Source organism: Stylophora pistillata, chromosome 11 (assembly GCF_964205215.1).
Source record: "Stylophora pistillata chromosome 11, jaStyPist1.2, whole genome shotgun sequence".
NCBI classification, from domain to species: Eukaryota; Metazoa; Cnidaria; class Anthozoa; order Scleractinia; family Pocilloporidae; genus Stylophora; species Stylophora pistillata.
This window is the reverse complement of record NC_142529.1, coordinates 17,814,281-17,831,618: the sequence shown is the minus strand read 5'-3', so window position 1 is coordinate 17,831,618 and position 17,338 is coordinate 17,814,281. Positions and strand designations below refer to the sequence as shown.

The window sequence follows — 17,338 nt, the reverse complement described above, 5'->3', positions numbered from 1 at the left end:
AGCCTATTTCAAACCTCCTGTCATTAGCCATATCCTTGTTTTATTATTTTCTTTTACCGCACTTAGACCACTCAATATCGGTTTACTGGCGTGACAACCCACACGGCGTGCTGCACGGGAAGACACAAGAAAAAGTTTGTAAATCACGAGCCGGGCGCGTGTGATTTGCAAAATCTATTTGCCTTTTACAAACGTAATTTTTTATGGGTTTAACAGTGGAATAAACGGCGTGCTTTGGCCAATAAATTTATAACGTGAGATGGCTTATTCGTTAATATAATATTCAAATACTTCGGCGGTTCAAGAAAATTGATTTCGCTGGCTCTCATTTCTGCCGTTCGCGATGCAACCCAAGGCACAAATTGATGTGATTTGGAGAGAAACATATAATTCTAGGTCGGTGTAAAGCCAAGAAGGGCTCGGCTCAGTTAAAAAGGTGCGCACAAGAAAAGGCCATTCACGGATTGACGTAAAGAGATGAACCGGTTTCGCTTACAATTTCGGAGTCGTCTCGAGGCAAATTTACGTCACGTCGCATTTAGTTCCAAAGCAACATAGTAACATCTGTTTGGTTGCATGATTAAAGAGAATAAGGAAAGATATCTGGGGCTTATTGTGCTTTTCGGTTGATAGTCGTTGGACCTGCCAAAACCGGAGTAATTACCGCAGCCAATCAAAGCCGTGGACGTTTTGTGAGAGCCGATGAGGGCTCAAGTGAAATCATAGAAAGTGCGCGAGCGCGGTGCGTGGGAAGGTAAATGAGAAAGTCGTGTTTGGCCGTTGTCTTGAAACTGATTGGTGAAGAAGATGAACTGTCGGGATCAATTATGGACCGGAACAAAGAGAAACCTTTGCAATCCTGGATTGCCCTTGCTCTGAAATCGATCGGACTAATCAGACTGGTTGTCTTAGATAAATTATTTGAACCCGCAAATTTTTGTTTCCGTAGGTTCTGTAGAACATCCAAGGCCTGTGACCAGAAAAATATGCTAACAGACCACTTGTAAGAAAATGCGTCAGAGTAGGTGGGCCAGTAAGATATCATTTTTTCTCTCTCGAAAGTTGCCCATTTGTTTTCAAACGATATTTAGTATTAGCCATAGTGATTTTTTGTATTGGTAGAAATTTTAGACCACCTAGCTAAATAAATATTGCCATATCCGCTTTAAAAAATCTTCATAGTTTTTTTTGTTTTTGTTTTGTTTTGTTTCATACAAATTTTCTTCTTGTGTGAAAATGACAGAGCGAATTTAGGGGTTACGAACGCTTTGTTGGGTATCATCACGTTTGTTCCTCTCTTCATAGACACGTAGACCGCATGAGAAAACTAAAGAGCCTGGATCCTGGTTTAAATTCTGAGCCCACGCTCTTTCTTTCTTTAAACAAACCGCAAAATTTTGGGACGAAGAAATATAACTTCATTTACAACTGCACGTGTAATCTAGTTTGGTAACCAACCCTGAACTACTATCTACGCCGACAAGTTCCTATGGATTACCCGATGAGCGCCAAAACAGTGGTGAAGTCGCAGTCCTTTCGGAACTGTCGAATTCAAATTATCAAAGGAGACTATTCGCTTTCGACGCAAGACGGAGGAGATTGTATGGTCGATGTTTTCGGAGATCCTTGTAGCGGTTCACTTGATATTCGTGTCAGGAGTGGTAAGTTGATCAACACTTTTTTGTGTGTTTTGAAACTAATAAACAACTAAGACTTGAGCTTTGTAGAACGAGCTTTGTCAACACGTTTTTCTTCCCAGGCAATGAATACATGCCAAGTTTCAGAGTGACGAAAAACACAGACCACTGCCAAATGGGTCGGCTGAGATACCTTATAGATCTTCCCGAGCAGAATTTTAGTGTTCTTCTCAGTTTTTCGCACAGAGAAGGTAAGCCCTTGTTTCTTTTGTTTTTCAGTCGAACCGGAAAAAAGTGAAAGAATCTCAAGATTTTTTCATAGGGAACAATGAATAGTTATAAATACATGCCACTATAGCGAGCTCATGCATAATACATACCACTAGGTTTATGGAGTATATTTGACAACGATACTAGTATTTTTAAAATCTTTATTGGTAGATACGTGCTTTGGAAGAATAGAGTAGCTTCAGGCTATGCAATTATCCAAACTTCATTGATTAAATTACGAAAGGTTTTCATATAGGTGGGATAGGGAAATTTCCTCTTTCCTGCTTGCATGTAATTAATCCTCTCTCAAATAGCGCAAATAATTTTCGGGAAAATTTTTAAGGTAACAGTTTCTTTTATTTCTCGTCAAAATTGCCTGAGGAAAGAACCAGGAGAAATATAACTTTGTTTCTCCATCTAGCATTACAGAAGGAACTATTTCACGGTTCCATGTTTACCAACTGCAATGTGGAAACATATGTATTGTATTGCTCAATTACAGAGTAGTTTGGAATTAGTCTGGTGTCCATCAGCTGTGTGGTTTCAGAAAGATGGTGCCATATTCATTAAAACATGTCTATTAAAACATTTTTTTCACAAATGTGCGACAAGTTAAGTGCTGTGCCACAAATTACTTGCCCTTTCATTTCATACTATTTTTTTCATGTCTTGGTTATCAAGCCTTACCCAGTACATCCGCATATCCAGAGAAAAAGACAGACTGTAACCAGTCTGAAAGCAGTTGTGTAAAATCAACTTTCATTGATCTTGGAACTATTTGAGACAGAAATTTTAGGAGAGGATTTTGTTTAAATCTTGTGCAGCTGTGTTTTGCAAGTTTTACTTTTTACATGAAATATAATCATGAAATGGTCCACAACCTTATCAAGGACTAACCTTTTGTTGTTTAAAGAGTGCTTTTTAGACACATTTATTTTTTATTAATTTTTTTTTAAACTGTAATTGTAATGTCTGCCAAGTGGATATCACAGTTTCCTCTCAGCTTGTTGTCACTGTAACTTTATGGCACAAATCCAACTTGATGGATAGTTCTACTTTGAGATTTTAATTTAGTTGTGCCTGTTTCTTGTGGATGGCAGAGGGCTGTGCTACATTTGAGAAAGAACTGCTTGTTTAGAAGGTTAATTTGTTTAGGGTTATTTTATCAACGAAACATCTTAATAAAGCTTACCACAGAATTGCTCCTCTCACCCTCTTAGGCTCTCATTATGATAAACTCTTTACACTCTAACATTCTGTATGCATATATTCTCCATACCATTCTCTATACATTTCCCATGGTTCTGACAAGGAGAATATGTTAAACAATCAAGAGCTTTGCTGGTGATCATTTCCTTCATTCTCATGACCTTAACATTTGATTGGGGGGGGGGGGGGGTGAGTGGGATATTGTAAAGAGGGTTGAGGCCTTTGATTAGTAAACATAAGCTCATATCTATTTATGCCCTCTTTTTAATCTTTGGAATGATGCAGATTAAAACAATAGAGTTAGCAGTTACATTTGCATGATGCTTGTTGGGATTTTCCTGTCTTATTCCTTCATCCTTTTATTCCCAAGTGTCTTAATCATAGAAGTACTGGTATTAAACATATTACTTTAAGAAAAGTTGGTGTTAGAGTTTGTCAAACCAAATTTTCTGAACCATTTTTTGAGGATTTTATTGTGACTTTAAAAGAGTATTATGATAAGATCTTGGAAACAAAGGGTTTTAAAATAACAATTGATGGCCAAATTCATGGTGTTACGTACCTCAAAGGGCCCTCTGTAGGACTGATTCATGCAAGTTTATTTATCCCCTAAATCCAATTTGTGATAGCTTGTTTCATATTCTCTGTTTTCATCCACATTTTCAATGCTTTTTTCTAGATGTCAATGACTTTAAAGAACTGTTAAATGCTGCTTCTGGTAGAATGAAGAAGCGTTCACTTTTTGATGAAAGGACAGAAAAGGCATCAGCCAGTCAGTATTTTCAGGTGAGAAAGATGATCACAGCACTTACAAAATAGATAGAAATGCTACAGATATGATCCCCAGGGCTGTGGTATGTTTATAAATTATCTGTGCCAAATTAACCTTATGCTATAAACAGCATAAATCCTTAGTTGATCATGGGACTGTAGTTGATAATGGCAGAAATGTTGAGAAGATTGCAGCATAAATCTGTAGATGATCACGGCATTAATCTCTACAAGCTATGTCTACATGTGGGTAGCAAGTTTCTTCTTGTGCTGCTTGTTGTTGTTAAAGCAAAGAACTTCATCCACAACTGCATTCTTTTTTGTTTCATGCATGTGACAAAATGGAGATCACCTTTGGTTTTTGTGATGAAGGGTATAAAAAGCTTTCAACAACAAACAAACAAAGAAATATGTTATTATTTACTAAAGAGGAATCATGACCAGTCACAATAAAATAGCAAGAAAGTAATACTAGTCTTACAATTAACAGGTAATTTTTAAAAGCTTCATGTAATGATTTTCTGGGCCTATAGAAGAGACTGGAGGAACCATGAGGCTTTCATGCTGGTGACCTCGTCATCTCTCTTTAATTCTCAAGGCACTGTTTGATTTGAGAAATATGCAGCACTTTTGGTAAACTTAAACTTTGTGATGGCCTAGCTCACTATTGAAGTCTCTGTAGAGTAGTGAAAGAGCATTGGAGTGTAAAGTCCAAAGGTCCATTCTCATATTAAGTTTCTCCAATTTTTTTTTTTGTCTCATGTTTGCAGTGAAACAAAGAGACTTTCTTGAGCAGCATTCTTCATTGTAGCACTATTCACAGCAGAGATAAAAATGATCTGATTTAAATTAAATCTTTTATAAATTTAGTATTTTATTTTTCTCATTAATAGACATTGTTAGTATAGCCATAATTGTTATTTTAATCTGCTCCTAAACTGTTATTTTTTTGGCAGTTTTATGGATATTTATCGCAGCAACAAAACATGATGCAGGTAAGTTCAAGCTGATGCTTTTCAATTTTTTTCTTTTTTTAAAACAAATGTGACCTTTAATTCCTGAACTTGGATGTTATGGTGTGAGTGATGCAGAGCCAAAAATATTGACCATTAACTTTCAAGATTAGAAGTACACAAAAACATTCAATGACATATATTGCTTTTAAAATAATGGCAGGTGCTGTTTTTTGTTTCTCAGCCAAAACAATGATCCAAACAAGCACTGAACAATCAAATATCAAACTGAGATATATTAAATATTAAATTACTTTTTTTAACATTTAAAGGAATTAGATATGATTTGCACAGTTGAATGTGGGTAAATGCTTTTAGAGCAAAATAGTAGTCAAAAAAGTGAACAGCAATACAGTTTAATATTGATTCATTATTTTAATAGTAATATCAAGGATTTTGTTAAGGGCCAGGCACTGGGCAAATTGACCAGTTGTGAGGACGGTTTTACCCACCTGGTTTGATGATCTGGGGGAAAGTTTGTCATATGAAGTTCAATTAAAAAAGTTTTGCCCACCTCTAAAAACCAGTTGCGCTCCTGCTGAAAAAGTTAATGAAACCCCTGGTGATATGCATTAAATTGAGTAAATTATCTTTTGATTGTTTCAAGGGTCTTGAACTCACCCTTATCAGAGAATAAAAACATAATTGAGATGATATCGTTCTCAAATTTGTTTGAAGCAAATTGCATTACCTTGATTGTATCTGAGGTATTGGATGCTGTCTCGTAGGTCTGCATATGGAGCTTCAGTTGTATACTGAGTTCCGAAATTGTGCTCCTATAGTTACAGATAAATTGACCTTTTATTCTAGAACTCCCCTTGCTGTTTCTAATCAACCCAGTCTTTCATAACATCAACTAAGTGAGGGGAGCCTTTACAGGGGTTTCATTAATTTTTTCAGCAGGAGGGCAACTGGTTTTCACAGGCGGGCAAAACTTTTTGAACTAAACTTCTTTATGAGATAAACCTTCCTCCAGATTGTTAAAACACGTGGGCAAAACCGTCGTTACAACCGGTCAATTTGGCCGGTGCCCGGCCCCTAATGAAACCCCTGCCTTTAACTTCAGTCTTGTCTCAGTGAAGATGCAGCATTGCAAGTTCTTGGAATCAAATTTACAAAAATGACTTAGAATTGAACTATTATGTGTCTGGGGGATTTTGATTTGATGAAAATATCAGTTCTTAACATTTTACACTCCTTTCAACTAAACAGGATTATGTGAGAACCTCAACATATCAAAGAGCAATGTTGCAGAATCACACAGATTTTCAGGATAAGGTAACTTGGTTAAACATGCTTAGTCTAACCCTGAATTATGTCTAGTGACTGGGATATACAGTTGTTCAGTAGTAAGGGAAGTTTGTATGTTAACTTAGTGGTCTATGCTGATGGAGTTTATCACCGTTTCCATAACATGAAGTGACTGCTGTAGGTGTATTTACTACTTCTCCCTGAATTGGATATTAGTTCATGCAAGGCTACACCCCCACCCCCTCCCCAAACATTTCATCAGGTTTACCTGACAATTGATCTCTACCCATTCCCCCTTGTGGAGGGAGAGAGAAGCACTGCAGGAATAAAGGAAAGGCCAAGAACATCACACTATGGCCTCTAGCCTCACCACCCCCCCTCTCCTTAAGCATCCCATCAGGCTTACCTGCCAATTCGGCTGTACCCATCACTCATGGGGGGGGGGGGGGGGAGGCACTGCAGGAATGAAGGAAAGCCCAAGAACACCACACCGTGTTGCAGCCAGGTCTCAAGCCCAAGCCTCTCAACCCGGAGTCCAGCCCACTAACCATCAGGGCATCATGTCTCGCAAAGATGTTTGGTATTTAAGGTGGCTGGTACCAGTTTTAATCTTTTTGAATGGTTTGTAACTTTGAAAGAATACAACAAAAAGACTGACCAAGGCCAGTTGAAGACTTTTCCAGGGTTGAAATATATAATCATTGGCTATCCAAAAATAGTGTCATTTCATCACTAGCAGTTTCCATGGCAATGCTTTCAAAGGATTATTTAGATGCATTTTTTAGCTTATGGCTCAAATAACTTGAAAACTAACTTGGTGACCCTGTGATTGCTTTAGGCACTTGGAAGGAAAATGCACAAAGATTTTTAAAAAATTATACGGAGCAGAATTTCAGAAAATCCAGAAAAAAGGCAGTTTTCATGCATCGCAAATAATTTAATTTAATTTTTAATCTAATTTCAATTTCAATTAATTAAATTTAATTAAATTATTTGCGATGCATGATAATTTCCTAATGTCCTTCCGTATAATTTTCTAGTTTTTTTTTTTTCTGACGATTCCTTTGGAACTTGTACTCCCAAGTAGCTAGCTTTCCACATCATTATCATATTACAACAATAAAAAGAAGGGGTCACCAGACTTGTTTTCATGCAATAGCTTTCTTGAGCCTAGCAATTTCTATGTGCATTCTCACGCATTTAAAAATCTGGATTCTATAAGATCGACATTTGCTCATGATCAGTTTTTATAGCTACCGCTGACTAGCGCGTTTGTTTGCGCAAGCACCTACTATCTGATGTTTACAGACATTTGCTGCTTAGAAAATCATTCAATAGCCACGAAAGACAGCCTCCCGGGCTCATCTTAAAGGACCTTGTCACAGCTACTAGCTATATTATATTATTTTCCTTGAAATTTCACAATCTTCTTCACTTCAGGCAGATTATTCTTCACTTGAGTTCTCTTTTTCTCGCCTTTGCAAGATTTCATATCGGTTGGATATTTCGTTTAGATGTGAAGCAACCTTTATGTCTCCGAGAATCGTCTTCTTAATCTTTCTGTCTCCTGCATACGCAGTGGCCATTCAACACATCAAATACACGCTCTTAGGTAAACTTACAAAAGTAGGAAAAAGCCTCATGCCGCCATCTTTGTTTTGAATTTTTGTCTCTTAATCTCGTGCTTCTTTCACGCGTTTCTCTCACACGTGACGCAAGAGTGACATGTTCCCCGCACGAGGAAACTAGTCCTAGCCACCTTAATATTTCAGCTAATATCCAGTGTATCAAAAACTCTTTCGTTTCTTTGAATTTTTCCTATTTCAGTGAAATTCTTTTTTGTAATCTCTCCTGCCTCTCCTTTTGTACGTAGGTAGTAATTGATGTGGGGGCTGGATCAGGTATGATAAATTTAATTTAATTTAATAATTTAATAATAAGTTCTTATATAGCGCATTAAAATTGAACTCTTTGCGCTTTACAATTACAACTAACAAAATTTACATGCAATTTTTGCTACTCTATCTAAACTAATGAATTATTACCTGTTACACATAAACCATGCAGTTTATAATGCATGAGTATATTACTACATATGTGGTAATGGAATTTTTATTTTTAAGAAGAGCAGGTCTCGTCCATTTTCAAGACCGATTCTTAAAGCCACCCCAGCTTAGTCCACTTTCTTTCTTTGTCAACAGGGATCCTTTCATTCTTTGCTGTGCAGGCAGGAGCCAAAAAAGTTTATGCCATAGAAGCCAGCTCAATGGCCTCACATGCGGAGGTGTGAACACTGTCTGGGTATCAGATATGTTACTATATATCAGGGCTTGACACTATAACTTTTCAATGTACTAGCCAAGTGGCTGGTGCCATCTTAGATGCTTCGACAATGTCAGTTCCTTTACTAGCCAAACTTGCTAGTGGAAACCAAAAACCACTAGCCAAAACTGAATTTCTACTAGTCTGGCTCTAGTGGGCTACCGTTAGTGTCGAGCCCTGATATACATTTGTTGCGGTACAGTTAGAGGCCTATTGATCATTTGTTAGTTTTTTTTTGGTATTCTATGGAATATTCACTTCATTAGAAAAGAATTTTATTAGTTAACTACTATACTGGTAACTTAATCCTTGAACTCCCAAAATCTGATCGTTAATTCTCCTCTCTTGCTGTTACACATTTCCTGGTAAATCAGTTGGGGGTATTTGGTGTTAAATCAAGATTACAATGTCTACCTGATACTTTTGAGTGTTCTCGTTACCTGTTTGTTGGATAGTGAATGGATAATGTAAGGAGAAGTTGCATGTTAATCACTTCTGGGAGCTATTAAGGCTCAGGGTTAAATCACTATTGACATGCAGCATACAGTTTAGGAGTACATACTACTGCAAAAAAAAAAAATCAATGTCGTCAGTGTTGGTGGGTAGTGTTTTGTCAGCCTTAACTTTGGTGGAGGTTGTCGTTAGGGATGTAAAAAGGGGGTGAATTGCCAACTGAATGGGTTAGTTTCCTTCCATGTATGTGAACTCTCATGACAGTAAATTAGTTATTACGAATCTTGTTTTTAGGCTTTGGTCAAACACAATAACCTTTCAGACAAAGTGATTGTGATTCCTGGAAAAGTTGAAGAGGTAAGTATATACCAGCTAAGCTTAACTAGGATATAAAAAACAACTCTCTCTCTCCCTTTACCTCATCCTCGCCTGATTCCTTGTTGCAGTGGTAAAGTTGATGTCCAATTGAATTCTGCTTGTTAAAAGTGTCTCAAAACCAAAATCACTTGAAAGTAAATCCAAAAATCATTGAGGTGAAAGAAAAATATCATATAAAGCCAAAGAGAACTCCATGCAAAGACAAGTAGTTTAATTGACACAAAAACATGTGTGATAAAGTTGTAAAGTTGCACCTAACTTTGTCCTGTCAATATCACCCCTGAATCACACATTTAAGGTCAAGAGAAGAAAGGAAATGATCACCAACTAAAGAAGCTCTTGATTGTTCAACAAACTCTCCTTGCCAGCTCCATAGGAAATGTTAAGAGAACAGTATGGAGAAAACGCAAACTGATGTAAAAGTGTAAGGGTTAAGGTAATTCAAAGAGAAAAGTTAAGAAAAACCAATACAATCCAGGATTACTGTCAACAATGAATTGGAAATCAAAATTAGACCTAAGAGAAAACAGTATTCTTTTGTTATCATTTAATTTGTTAAAAGAGTCCATCAAATACTTCCCTTCTAGAGCTCCATTTGCAGGCTTTGAATTGAAATTGTCATTTTTCCATTTTAAAGGTAGAGATTCCAGAAATGGTAGATGTAATCATTTCAGAGCCAATGGGTTATATGCTCTACAATGAAAGAATGTTGGAGAGTTATCTTCATGCTAAAAAATGGCTTAAACCAGAAGGTAAGTAATCTGTGCACAGCCACTCTGTGATTTTTTTTTTTATTTTGCTTAGCAATTAAGCACAGAGGAAATAAGCCAGAGTGCATGCAAGACACAATCTTCATTTCTGGAGAAACAGGAAATTTCATGTGCAAGAGAAACCCACAACAGCAAAAGTCTAAATGAATTTCTTTTCCCCCATCCTGATCTTTTCTGCTTACAATTTTTGACTCTCCCGCAGATTTTTTTTTTCACTTGCATTCATGCCAGAAGATCTAGCATAATAAATAGATGAAAGGTGTGTGAACAGGCTCAATGGTATAGTTACTGGCAGCAGGCTTTAGATTAATAATAATAATATTATAATTATAATAATAATAACAATAATAATAATAATAATAATAATAATGATAATACATCTATTTATACATGTTTTCTCTTGTGATTTTTTTGTGAAGGTAAAATGTTTCCAACAACTGGTGATCTACACGTGGCTCCATTTTATGATGATGCTCTCTATATGGAACATTTCTCTAAAGCAAACTTTTGGTGAGCACTATTTGTGTACTAAAATGTTTTACAGAGTGATTTTAAAATGATCTTGACTAGTTTTCTTAATTTATTTTTCTTGTTAGTTAATCTGACCGGTCTAGTACAATGTCCTTCAAGAGTTTTACTTGTATTGTGAGCATTATAACAGAGATAAAACTTTGTAAAATTTGTGCAGCCAAGTGTGACTCTAATGTTGTTTTACAGCATTTCTACCTACTCATTTGAATTTGTAATTTATTTGTTATTATTAACTGCATTATTCTCTTGTAATATTGCTTATAATAATGAACATTATTGTTTGGGTATGTAGGTATCAGAATTCGTTCTATGGAGTTGATTTGTCCAATTTGAGAGAATCTGCATTAGAGGAATACTTCAGGCAACCAATTGTGGTAAGCTTTTCTGCTGTTGATTAATTGTTATTTTTGAACCTTTTCATTAGTAGAAGTTCAATTCATGGTAAATTATGTTGGCTCATGAGTAATTGAAACTTCCGTTTCCAAGTAATGTGGACTGTTTTTATTTTGACGTGATCAAGCAAGTGGATTAAGTGATTAATTAGCAATTAGTTTCGGTTAAGAATTTGATGGGTTGAGTGGCTTCTTGATTTTGTTTTTACACCAGTTACGGCACCAAGTGAACCAAGTGATTAGAGTTTCTTCTATATCATTATGGCTTAAGACTGAAGATGAACTTCAGTGTACCACAAGGAAGCCAGAAAGAGACTTGTATATTGAGTAGACTTGATTGCATAATATTGTTGAGCTTGTTTGGCTAAACTTGAGAAGAAGTGGCCCGGCAATTTCCTTTTCTCTAAATGTTTTGAGATGTTTTCCAGCCCTATAAATTTTTTGAAGTGGTCATGTCTGTTATGTCCATCTGTTAGGCTGTCTGTTTGAATTATACAGCCCTAAGGTGTTTTGGTAAACAGAGTGCCTAAAATACCATGACATATAGTTCCTTCAATGCATGGCTCAGGATCGCTTGTGAGGAGATAGTTTTCTCAGAGCCCACAGTACCATGCAAGACTGAATCAGAGCACCTTAACGATCATCTGCCACATGTCACTTGATGGGGTTGATGCTGAACAGGTTGCTACATTGTCATCTGGCAAATTTTGCTTGCAGCCAGCACTTAGCAACAACCCTAAGTTCTGTTAAACAAGCTACAGGCATACATTTTCTTGTTGTGAGAATGGTTTCCTTGAATTTTTGTATGCAGAACATCATATTGAGAATTCTGCTTTTAAATTCCTGATCTGAGGCACTGAGTTCTGTAATAATCGAGAAAGACTCTTTTAACTTTTACAGTGCATTTGTACCCAGAATAATTTGCTTTTTGTCAGAGGATCCACAGTAATTATACTTTTCTATTCTCTGTATGGCAGGATACATTTGACGTGCGCATTTTGATGGCCAAACCGGTAACGCACACTGTAAATTTTCTCAGTGCCGCAGAAGAAGATTTGCACAGGTATAGGCCAAGATAACACAATCTAGCATATCTGGTACTGTAGCTAAAATTGATACAATATAACATGTATATTAGTATCTACAATTATTCTCAGGTGATAAGACTTGACGTACAAGTTTTGGCAACTCTTTGAAAGTTGCTTAAATTACCAAGCTAGAATGTTGCAGTCTTCCTGTAACAATTGACACCTCGTTATAGACAAGTCTGTTACAGGCAAATTTCCAATTGAAAGACCAACATGTCAATGTATTTCATAGTGGTTGAATTTGGGTTTGAATGATGACAATTACATTTTGCTCCTGCACTTCATAGAATTGCTTGAGTGTTGCTGCAGATTTGTGAGGTGCAATTATAATAATGTTAGTTCTAAGAAGTAGTTTGAAATCAAACATTGACCCTTTATTCATATTTTTCTTTCTTCTCATTGACTTTCTGGTCTAGGATGTATCCATTCAATTAATTGTAAGGAGGAACTTTTTTCTCATCCCTTCTGAATGTGTTATTGATATTTCTCACTTTGCAGAATAGAAATTCCTCTGCATTTTATCTTGCACACTTCAGGAACAGTCCATGGCCTTGCCTTCTGGTTTGATGTTTTATTCCAAGGAAGCAAGTAAGTGTTGAATAACTCACTTAATGTCCACAATGACAGAGACACTGCATTTTAGTAAATAAAAGATGACTTCTGATAGGCTTGCACTTAAATCTCCTCAAAAGACACCAGGCTGGGTGTTAACTGAATGTATCTTGTTCATGTCAGTGGAGGGTCTTTTGAGCCATTCTTCCCCACCAAATTTATTTCATTTACAGCAAAGCTTGAGTAAGGTATCTTTTGGATGATCGGGAACCAAATATCAGAGAATGGTCACCAAAAATAAAAATATCAATTGACATTTAGTAACCAGTAAATATTTCTGAAGGCTAATACTCAACATCTCAAAACTCAACAAATCTTGCAGCCCTACAGTGAAGGACAAAGAGACAAGGATGAAACATAAACAATAGTTTTATGTTGATTTTTATCTTGTTTTGACTTTACATGTATATTAAATGACATTTCAAGAATGTTGGTATATTACCTCACTGCTGAGCAAAGGTTGCCAATTTGGCAATGTGGCTGAAAGATGAGATTCAGGCTAGTTAATTAACTGTCTACAGCTCAGGTAGACCACTATTGATTTGAATTCCTTGTGTTAAGATTAGAACACAGTAATTCTTTTTGTTGATTACTTCTATCATAGCACTCCAGTGTGGCTCTCCACAGCACCACAAGAGCCTCTCACCCATTGGTACCAGGTAGATCCATATGCAGTTACACTTCATAAATCCTTAGTTACCGGTATCAGAAGTACACAGCACTCTTTCAGAGAAAACAATCACATGTTAATGAATTAAGACTAAAAATCAACTCTTGCTCTTGTCTTGTGGAGAACCTGCTATTGTAGACACCCAACACCCAAAAGTGCCAAGAAATGTATGAAACAAACACAAATGCTTTTATGGAATTACAGGTGCTTCATGTGATTCCTAAGAACCATTTTTATTGTTTAAAGTATTCTAATCAACACTGTGTATCTTCAAAATTAAAAGACAAACTAGAAATTTTGAAAGAGTACAAAAACAACTGCTTACAGGGTTCAACACTAACTTTTCAACCTACTTAAGCCAATTTGCCGGTGACAACTTAGATTTTATAATAATTTCAGTTTGCTTAATTACTAGCCAAACTGGCTAGTGGAAGTAGAAAATCACTATAGCCAAAATTGAAATTCTACTACAGTAGCCCATGGTTAGTTGGCTACCGTTAGTGTCGAGCCCTCATGGCTTACAACCCAGAGACTGGGTCCCTTTTATCATCTTCCATTTTTGCAACTCTACAGAGGTGACCATAACATTAGTAAAGAATAAGATGAATCAATTTAAGACTTTGTGACTGGAAACAGGAGAGAGAATTCATTTCTTAGTCTTACATTGTCAACATCGATTTTCCATAATTTGAATTTTTTTCTTTGGAAATGTACTTTCTTTTAAGTAGGTTTAAGGATGTATTGTGTGTTTGACATTATGATAGAATGTTTACTTGACTATTGAACTTTGCAGGTTCGATGTCTTCTTCATACACCAATATTTGCAAAAGTTGGACAGGCATTGTCTGGGAAAGTACTTCTAACTTCTAACAGGAGGTATGGTAGCAACGAACCGGCTCGATGCTTTAGAGAGTTTCATATGAAATAAGTGAAATACATCATAGACCTTATTAGATGTTTTGGTGTTCAGTTCTGCTGAGTATTTTTGAGTTGTGCTGTATTTTGGTGTGCCCATAGGGCAAGTCAAAATACAAACTACAAGTAAAAATACCAAGCAATACTATACACTTAAACATCTGATATGTTATTTATTATCCAACTGGATGGTCTAGTCTTACAAAAACTCTCAGTGCAGGTTATATTAATTTTTCAGCAGTTTGAAATCAATTTGAATGATTTATTCTGTTTTTCCTTATGGGCCACTGCAGTGCTGATGTTCAGTTTCTTTTATAGACAGAGCTATGATGTAGAAATTGAACTTTCACTTGACGGAACAAAGGTCAGATCAACAAACACACTAGACCTGAAAAACCCTTACTTCCGCTACACTGGTACCCAGACCCCTATTCCTGCAGGGTGCAACTCTATTTCCCCAACAGAGCTTTACTGGAACATGGCTAGCTCTACAGGAACTGGTGCAAATGCTGGGACTGAGAATGGCCTGGATGCTGGTTGTGGAGCAGGCATTATGGGCAATGGACTTGTGGTCAATGCAGTAGGAGCTTATAGTGGAGGTAATGAAAATGAAAGATAATGACATTCAGTGGATTCTTACTATCTCTTACCCATAAACAGTTCAAGATAGAAAATGACCTAAAACATGTGAAGAATGATATTCCTGAAAGTTCCATTGTAAATATTTATTCTCTTGGTTGGAGAGCAGCACTGTTTGAGTTATTAAGTGTTCTGATTTGGTACACAACACATTGACACAGTCAGGACTTGGCAGAAAGGGATGGTTGAACTATGCATGGACTCCCTCCCCCCCCCCTACATTTACCTCCCTCCCATCCCCTAATAGTTAAAGTGAAGAGTCTTCCCCCATATAAAAAAGTATATGACCCAGCTAAGGCTTCGCTGAATGGTATGGCAGTCCATCACAGGTAATTTTCCTACATTACTTTCTTCAAACTTAACTTGAGTAAACTAAAGATAAATTCCACTCGTGACAGAATTTTTTTTCATTTGGCAGGAGGCATTTTAGGCGCCACACCCTATGCCTTGGGAGGAATTCCAAGTGGTCTGCCCATAGTCAGTGCTGTTCCAAATGCATCCACTATTGAAGGAAGTTCCAGTCACTATGTTGGCAGCAGATATGTAGTGGGTAACCAGGCAGCCATCATACATGGTTACACTGGGACAAGTTGTAGTGAATATGTCACCAGTAGAGGTTCTCAACATGCAATGGTGTACTCCAGATAAGCTGTCATTTTTGCCAGTATCAACAAGCCCACTATGATTTTAAATACATCAAAGTGCACTGGAGTTTTTTTAAGGGAGGCAAATCACTTTGTCATCCAGCGCACGTTGTGTGCTTGTATGTGGTGATTGAATGGCTAGAAGTCATTCTCGCCTATGAACACGTGGCAAACCAATGAAGTATTGGGTAACTTAAAAATGATATAGTTTTCAATGGATACATGGAAATGAAAGATGATACACCTGCACTTGCATGTGTGGTGCTTGGTTTTAGCTTTGATAATTAGATCATGTAGAACAGACCTCTTGGATTATCTTCGCATATTATTATCACACAAGTATTTTGTAGGGCTGTACACAGACTGTTTTAGTCATTGAAGATACTTGGTGAATTCTCCTTCTGGACAGTGTTTTTTTCATTTGGCTAAATGCATTTGAAATATATGTATATATAGATATACAGGCTTGAAAATAACTAAGACATCCTTGAGTTTGTAACTTCGCTTCAATGGCATCTTGGGTTTTTTTTTTTTTTTTATTATTAAATCCAAAGATCAAATGTTTAACTGGAAGCAGGAGTGGCCTGAAGTAAATTTAACGTTTTTAATTCTAAGTAATGACTCAAAGAGAGGGGACATATTTTCATGGCTTGTCAAGATTTTGAGTACTGTAAATGAGTGAGAGCTTTGTTTCTAATTGCAATTGATGTTATGGGTACACAAATTCGAGCAATGCTGGTCAGGTAGTTCAAAGCGAAACTTGTATGATACATTATACCCATACTATAACCTGATTGGTAAACATTGTGCGAGGCACTAACATATCCTTGGACCATGTTGAAAACTGGTTCAAGGTAGAATAAATTAGGAACAGTCCCTGCCTTTTAGCAAAATCCATCTAATGAATGTTAAAAAAATCTGAAAACAGAAATCGATGTTAGTGTTCTGCATGGAAACCCCCCAAGTTCTATACAGTACACCAACATAAATTTTTGCTTTCACTGATTAGTTTTTACTGGCACGACTGACTTTGCCCCAAAGGAGGGAATGCATGTAGTCTTGGTTCAAAAGGAGTCTAAGAATTCCTTTTTGCTTGACACACAACATTTACATTTGTCATTTTTTTTTTTTTGTTTGTTTTAGTAGTAAATAGTTTCACGTTATTTGTTAGTTCTAAGTGGACTAAAATGTTACATCACTGACAGTAACCTTAGAGCTGCTTTCTTGCTCAATTAATTTGTTATAAATAAGTTATCAATGAAGCCTGTATTATGAATAATGATTACATTGTAAGAAGAGTTAGGCAATATCTTTGCATCAGGTTCCACTTTATTTTGAGTGTTGTGAGTATGCCGCATCAATTTTTAAGATCTGTACAAAATAAATAAAATTCAGTTTCATTTTAGCTTTACACAGTGCAGGATCAGTGGACAGCCCCTTAAGGTGTAAAGTGGACTCTGGACCAATAGTTCCCTGCTGGATCCATTGTCCTGGGCCGGGTTGTTCACAACACGATTAACCTAACCCGTGGTTCTTGTAAAGTTTTAATTAAGTTTTACAGCTCTGCAAAAGATTTTTCCTTTTGAATTTTTTCCCAATTAGTTTCGAGTCCTATTGAGAAAAGCACCAACAAAATCTCAGCTCCTGTATACACTCTTCTACATGAAAAATTGAAGCCAAGGGTTAACTTTTAATCCTAGATTCCTGTCAACCCCCTTTTACACGACCCTGCCCAGGGGGGGGGGGGGGGGGGGAGGTCAGCTAATGGACGCC

The 17,338-nt window shown here is 36.7% G+C and overlaps 1 protein-coding gene across 1 annotated transcript; it reads left to right on the top strand.

The window, feature by feature from the left end:
- The first annotated feature begins 52 nt into the window (after positions 1-52).
- LOC111347035 (histone-arginine methyltransferase CARMER) lies at positions 53-16,976 on the top strand. Its single transcript, XM_022954293.2, has 18 exons — positions 53-1,021; positions 1,306-1,661; positions 1,760-1,888; positions 3,796-3,902; positions 4,844-4,882; positions 6,113-6,178; positions 8,025-8,052; positions 8,353-8,435; positions 9,221-9,283; positions 9,942-10,056; positions 10,494-10,584; positions 10,898-10,979; positions 11,975-12,060; positions 12,584-12,673; positions 13,302-13,356; positions 14,161-14,243; positions 14,601-14,881; positions 15,340-16,976. The coding sequence occupies exons 2-18, from the start codon at positions 1,490-1,492 to the stop codon at positions 15,567-15,569; spliced, it is 1,800 nt and encodes a 599-aa protein (XP_022810028.1). The 5' UTR covers positions 53-1,021; positions 1,306-1,489; the 3' UTR covers positions 15,570-16,976.
- Positions 16,977-17,338: the final 362 nt, after the last annotated feature.

Excerpts from the sequence above, each read along its gene's own strand:
- LOC111347035 (XM_022954293.2), top strand. The coding sequence starts at position 1,490 with ATGGATTACCCGATGAGCGCCAAAACAGTGGTGAAGTCGCAGTCCTTT. Across the intron at positions 9,284-9,941 it reads TTCCTGGAAAAGTTGAAGAG|GTAGAGATTCCAGAAATGGT; the intron begins GTAAGTATATAC and ends TCCATTTTAAAG. Across the intron at positions 10,057-10,493 it reads AAAATGGCTTAAACCAGAAG|GTAAAATGTTTCCAACAACT; the intron begins GTAAGTAATCTG and ends TTTTTTGTGAAG.